General features: G+C 42.0%; 1 protein-coding gene across 2 annotated transcripts in view; it reads left to right on the top strand.

The window, feature by feature from the left end:
• The first annotated feature begins 4,693 nt into the window (after positions 1-4,693).
• The window catches only part of OTOA (otoancorin), a 37,050-nt gene continuing 35,212 nt past the window's right edge, over positions 4,694-6,531 (top strand). For both annotated transcript variants that reach the window (XM_075058418.1, XM_075058420.1), the window contains exons 1-5: positions 4,694-4,772; positions 5,116-5,144; positions 5,236-5,266; positions 5,360-5,387; positions 6,318-6,405. In XM_075058418.1, coding sequence (XP_074914519.1) covers positions 4,694-4,772; positions 5,116-5,144; positions 5,236-5,266; positions 5,360-5,387; positions 6,318-6,405 — 255 coding nt within the window. The remainder of the gene's footprint in view (positions 4,773-5,115; positions 5,145-5,235; positions 5,267-5,359; positions 5,388-6,317; positions 6,406-6,531) is intronic.

Here is a 6,531-nt window from a genome sequence, read left to right as displayed (position 1 = left end):
AATTTTGTGAGTCAAACTGCCTCTGAGGATCAGGCTATAGGGACCTGATTTTGAAGGTTTTGCTAGCCTGGGACATTTTCTTTTCTTCAGGAACACTAAATAAATGCTATTTATTTTAACGTGTCTTGTTTTAAAAACTCTGTTTAAAATGGATAATTTCTGGCAGTTGGGATATAACCTTCCTTTAAAACAACAAGTGGCATCATAAGTAGTACAGAACTGGCAGGCGTATGTCTTGCATTGCTTGGGATATAAGTGTTGTGAAAGAGCAGAGAAACCTCAGCTTGTATATCAGCTGGTAAGTAAAGTAAGAACTGACTTATCTTTTGCTTTTGAAGTCTAAAAAAGTTGCGCATTGTGTGTTGTTGGTTTTTTTTTAATGATTGTTGATCTTATGCCAGGTGGGATGCTTCAGCATGTCTTTTTAGGTTTACCTTGGACTTCCTTTGCCTGATGGTTAGTGATTTCTCTTGCTAATTTAATAGTCTTTTATTCTCAGTCATCTCTGTGGAATAGTAAGTATTCTGTAGTATGGGACAAGGGATTTGACCAGTGGGTTTTTTTCCAACAGTAATTCAGGCTCAGTATTATTCTTGTTTCAGCATGTGCTGTTGAATTTTGGCACAGAGGACAATCAGATTTGTCTGTTAGAAAAATGAGCTATGTATGCTTTCGAGTCAATCCAGTCATTTTTGTTTTGTTACCTTCATTTGTACTCCTCTAGTAGTGGGAAAATATGTTTCTTAATGTGTAATGAATTTAGCTTCATGTAGCAAATATGCATTAAGACAAACTTCTTCAAAGGTACTTAAGTGTTTTAATCCCACAGGTTAAAAATCACACGAGACTATGCATTTCACATCTCCTATCTTTTAGTCCTGTCACTTAGGACTTTGGTTTGTAATAGCTTTGAGAGGTTTTGGGACAGAAGGTGCAATGTAAATAATAGTTTTGGGTTTTTTCTTACGATTTCCTGTTTTGTTCCCTCTATTTAAACAAGTATTCTTACACATTAGGTGGGGAATTAAAACACTTAGTAAACATGAGCAGTAACAGGGAAAAGCTATGAACAGAGTAAGCTTAAATTCAACAGGATCAAAAACCTGCTTAGTCCCGTTGAATGTACAAAGTGGCCCTGGGTGACTGTACCTACACCTGTACTTCTAAAATCAGAGTTCCTTGCAAAGGACGGGGCGCAGCGTGGCTCATTGTGTCAGGGAAGGGACTTCTTTCTTTCTAGACCTTGAGAGTGTGTTTGTGTGCAGTTAATGTCTGCTCACACAGCCCCGTGCAAAGAAACTTGAGTCCCGTAGTTGATTAAATTACCTGAAATACTTTAAGTTGTCATCCAAGGGAACAAGTGTTTATTGCAAGTCCGAAGTCATTACTTTCGGGCTTGGGGAACTCTGCCTCGTCCCTCTGCTGTCCCTGTCCTGCTGTGGGTGACGGTGTGCAAGTCGCACCTCGGTGTTCTCGCTAATGTGCGGTGTTTTGCCCTGGAGAGTAACTAAACTGTCTGTTCTGTCAAGGTGGCACGGGATGTGTTGCATCGCAGGAAAAAGATGCTGTGCAAGGGCACGATTTAGTCGGAAACTTTTCAACGCAAAGTTGGAACAACTTCGTCTCACAGAAACCACAGCCCCCTTTTGCTGGGTGATCCCAGGTACAGTCGGTTCGCATTCCGCTCCGAGGAGCCCAGGGCCGCCTGCCCGCGCTCGGGTGGGGAGGTGGGGGGAGCAGGGCGTGGGCAGCACCAGCCTGGGCCCGTGGGTTTCCCCCACGCAACTCTCCCTTCGTGTCGGGAGGGGAACCGTCCTCTTCTGCCTGCGACAAGAGTCCCTCGCCCTCTGAGCCCCCCGGCAGAGGAGACTTTTCCCCTCCCCTCCGGCTGAAGGTCGGGGGCTGCCGGGCAGACACCCGGGGGCTGCCGGGCAGACACCCGAGGCTGCGAGGCGGTGCTGGCCCCGGTCCCTGGCCCCGGTCCCTGCCCCCGCTCTCGGGGTCCCGGCTGGAGCCGCCCAGCTCGCTGCGCCGGCAGTGCGGGGAAGGAGGTGTGCACAGCGGAGACAGGTAAAGTGCCGCGGGGTCCTGGCTTTCCCCGGGAACCCACCGTCTCTTTCCTCTCTTCTGCCCTCCCCTTTCTTCCCTCTTTCCAGCCTGACCCCCTTGAGGGTTCCCTCACTGCGTATAGGGTTTTTTTTTTCAGAGGTGCTGAGACCCTGGCTGCAAGGGGGCACTGGTGGTGCAAGGGCTTATCAGCTAGACTTCTGATGATGAGGTTAGCTTTCTGGTTATCAAGCTTCAGATAAGGCAGCGACTGCATCGGAGTGAGTGATAAAATGTCTAGGATTTCTTTACATGGAAGAGCGGCTGTTTAGGGAGCAAGAGGAGAAGGCAGTCTGGGAGCTTATCATAACTGGAGAGTCCTGCAAGAGTGACATCTCGGAGATCTGATCACAGCATATGCTGCCGTGTTGCAAGGAACGATCTCTGGGGAAATGCTGGATGGGATCTGCAAGAGATCCTCACAGGGTGATTTGGGATTGTCTAAAGGCTGCGGTGAACTTCTGCAATGAGACTAGTTTCACTGACAAAAGGAATTATTTCATCCCTCAGATTGTCTTATCAAGTGGGGCTGTTTCACGGCAGACTTTTTCTGTACCTGCTAATTGTCCACAGGAGTTAGTCAGGGTAAAAAACCACTTTCCTTAGCATTTACTCTCCTTATATATTAAGTTAGCATGCTCTAATTAAAATACCCTCAAAATGTATCAAAGTGGATGAGTTGGTATAAACAAATCAGGATTGGCATTGGTAGCATGAGTTAAACTATGCAGAGTAATCAAACCTTACTGCAAAATTAATAGGGCGAAGGCAGAAACAAACACAAGAAACTTCATTGTCTAGGAAACCAGATATGTCTGAATGAGAGACATGTACTGTAGTGCTCCCAAAAGAATAGCTGAAAAGGGTTTCAGTGTGTGCAAGAACAGGACAGAGGCGATAGCTTCCTGAAGTCTAATGTTTAAATTTTTCATCATCCATCAGTTTGAGTCACTCCTGTTACAAGACTGGAGTTAAGTATTTGCAACAGACAGAAATATTGCTAGTGGCTGTTGAAAGACGTTTTCATAGAAGAGGTCCTTGCTGATAAGTGAGATTAAACAATCTGGAAAAGGCATTCATATTTATCAGATGTTCAGATCTGTAACTCAAGCTGTGGCAGAGAACTTCAAAAAAAAAAAAAAAAAGAATGGATCCGAATTCAGCAACAAAAAGAAATGCACAAACTAAGTGTGGCTGCAGATAAACCTTTGAAATGAAGGAAGGGGAGAAAAAAACTAACAAAGTCACTTCAGGGTCAGAACGAAGTGGGTCAGTGGGGTCCTCCATGTCATTTGTTAAAATCAGGAACTAAGCCCAGTGTAAGAAGCTGCAATCTGTAGAGCAGGGCATCTTCTAATATCTCAGATTAATTAATTGTTTTACCTGTGGGGATGGTGACTCATGGCTGGGCAGAGGGCCAGGCTGAGGGTGCAGAGGCAGAAAATCCTCTTTGCAGTAAACTTGGTGCAATGTGGATTAAAGCAGCTCATGGTCCTTAGCACAGCGGAGGGGATGTGGCTGCAGAAACACCTCTGTGAGCGAGACCTGCTCAGTCTCTGCTCCCTTTCCATCCCACTGCATTATTGCAGTGTGTATTCTTGTCCTTCAGGAACTAGACCAAAAGCAACAAATTCATTTCATATATGACAACTGTGAGACTGTCAGTCTTCTGTGATGAGAATCATTGACATCCTGGTGAAAAGCTCCAGGTATCCCGTTACTGGCCTTCCAGCTAATTTATCTTTCGGTGATCTTTATGCCACATAGCACAGGGCAGCAGGGATAGCGAGAGCTACTAAACCACCTATTTCCATAGAAACTATGTCCTAGCTGATAGTGAAAAAATGATGGTACGCTTCTCATGAGTACAAAGATAGAGCTTTGATCCATCTAAATGAAGTGGCATGGTCTTGAACTCCGTTTCCCAAATGAGTTGCTTTCCCTCTGCTTCAGAAGGGCGTAAGGACTTTTTGCCCCTTTTTGCAGAGCGAGGGCAGCAGGGGAGGGGAGCATTCCTTCACCCTCCCTGCCTGGAGCACCCTGCACGGACACGGGCAAGCAGGAGGGCCAGGCCCTCCCACCGTTCGAGTTCAGGGATCTGAAAATGGAGGGTCCCAGACTGGTCTGCAGTAATCGTGCAGTAATGAGATAGAAAAAGTTCAGGGTTTGTCTGGAGCTTCTTTACTATTTCCTTTTTCACTCCCTCTACTTCTTTTCTATTTTATCTGAGTTTAAAAGGATTTGTTTGCTTGCTTTAACAAAACTGCATTTAAGTCATGTTTAGGTGGAATGTGGCTTAGTGAATGAACAGTGCTACTAGGAAGAAAATTAAAAGGGCTGCTTGGTAAAAGGGAAATAAATCTGGCTGCACAGGCACACTTGGCGGACTTACATTTGCATAAAATATACCTCTATCCTGGAAAAAGATCTAAATTAAAAACTTGGGAGCAAGCACTGTACTCCATAGCTTAGGATGTCTCTGATTTATAGCTATGAAAGTTTTGGGTAAATATTGCCTTTTGACTCTGTTCTTTTTATTTTCCTTTTCAATCCAAATATCTTCTGATTCTAATAGACACTAGAAGAAATGTCCAGACTTTTGAAGATATGTTTCTTATTGATATCAGTGAATCATGCTGAGATTACATACAGTCAGAACTCTGAAGGTAAGACCAGAACTCCTGTATGAGGGATGTATTTTGTGTGGATGGAAAAAGGTATGTGTAGTAAAATAGATGCAGTTCTGTTCAGTAACTAGGACCATATTCTCTGCTCTCTTCTCTTCATGAAGCTATGCCAGCACAGAATTTAACCAAGATTGCTTATTATTTAATAGCCTTTTATTTTCACTGTTTTTCTGTAAATACATTTAATCAAAACTGCATTAAATGCTTATTAATAAATTATATATATAGTTTCAATTACTGCACAGAGTACATGTATTTTTGTATAACACAGTTGAATGTAAAACATTAAATCAGCTTTTAGTAATGGGATAATCTTTTACAGATTTGCCTCCATTATTACACAAAGCCATGGTTAGTATTTTTATTTGATCTCTCTACTAACATTTTATATTATAAACTAAAATTAATAATTTATTACATATATTTATAATTTTTTCCTTAGGAGGAAATAATAACCGGGAAATATCTGAATGGTAATGTACAAAATTGTTCCCACTTATGCTTCTAAAAGGAATTAAAACTCAATATCTCACCATAACTTTTTATGTTCCATTTTTCATGTGCAGCTCTCCTTGATATACTTCATTTTCAGAGGTAATGTATTACTCTCACCATCTTGATTTTTCAGTATTATTTTGCACTTCAGATATGATCTGTTTCATTTCCACAGAAACTGGAACATTATGGATGGAATGAAATTGGCCCATGTGATTACTTTGATTTAGATCTCCTGTGAGGAGTATTTCCTCTTAACAAGGAAAAAGCTGTTCTTCATGATAAAGCAAAAAACATGCATAGAATGAGGCTGAGAATAAATACCTGCTACAGTTTTCAAAAGTTTTGATAATTAACTTTGTTCATATGTTTCAGAATGGTGTCTTAAGGGATTTAGGTGCAGTTCCAGCTTTCTGTCCATCTTGCTCTTTCAGTCCTGCTCCATCCCCCATCCATCCCACTTCCTCCAGCTCCTGGCAACTTTTGAATTACTTGCTAATTTTGTCTAAATTTGAAAGAGCAGTATAAGCCTCAAAGGCAATTCCACTCCTACTTATTTTGAGAAAATCAATAGCTGTGTAAAGAAGACACACTGAAATTAATGAGTCTGCTGAGGGAAAGGCAGCAGACATTAGTCACTGTACTTACTTTCTACAAGCGGATCAGAAGACGCATAATGGGGTGCCAGGAAGCACACCTATAGCTCCAGACTAGCCACAGCACAGCTTGTCTCATGCCTGGAGATGGTACCACTGGCAACATGTTGGAAAATTGAGATTATTGTGGGTGGTTGTGGAGTTAGGTGAAAAAAACAGTAACTAATTCATTCCATTCTTCATTGAACCATGTGTTTTCATTGCATTAAATAGGTCGACTATTAGTCTGGTTAGGCCAGAAAGCTGAATACTTGTGTCATGATGGTGTTACTAGCAGTGTTCGTTTTCCTTATTCTTGTTTTGTCTTGTAATCTGCTATTTTTTATATGTTATGTTATTTTACTGACATTTTTGGTCCTGTTTTCTGTTACAGTTCTAATGTCTGGACAGCCGATATAATTACAAAAGTCATGGCATATTTTCATGCCCAGGAAGTTACGTTTAATCTTAGCAGTCTACAGGTTTGTGCCATTTACAATGCATGAAAATTTTTATTTTAAAAGGAATTAAAAAAACAGCCTATCTCTGTAGCCAAAACTAGGTTGTCAGTAACAGAGATAACTAACAGATCTACAGTGTAGCAGGTA

Source organism: Buteo buteo, chromosome 27, assembly GCF_964188355.1.
Source record: "Buteo buteo chromosome 27, bButBut1.hap1.1, whole genome shotgun sequence".
In the NCBI taxonomy this organism is placed as follows: Eukaryota; Metazoa; Chordata; class Aves; order Accipitriformes; family Accipitridae; genus Buteo; species Buteo buteo.
This window is presented reverse-complemented; position numbering and strand designations above follow the sequence as displayed.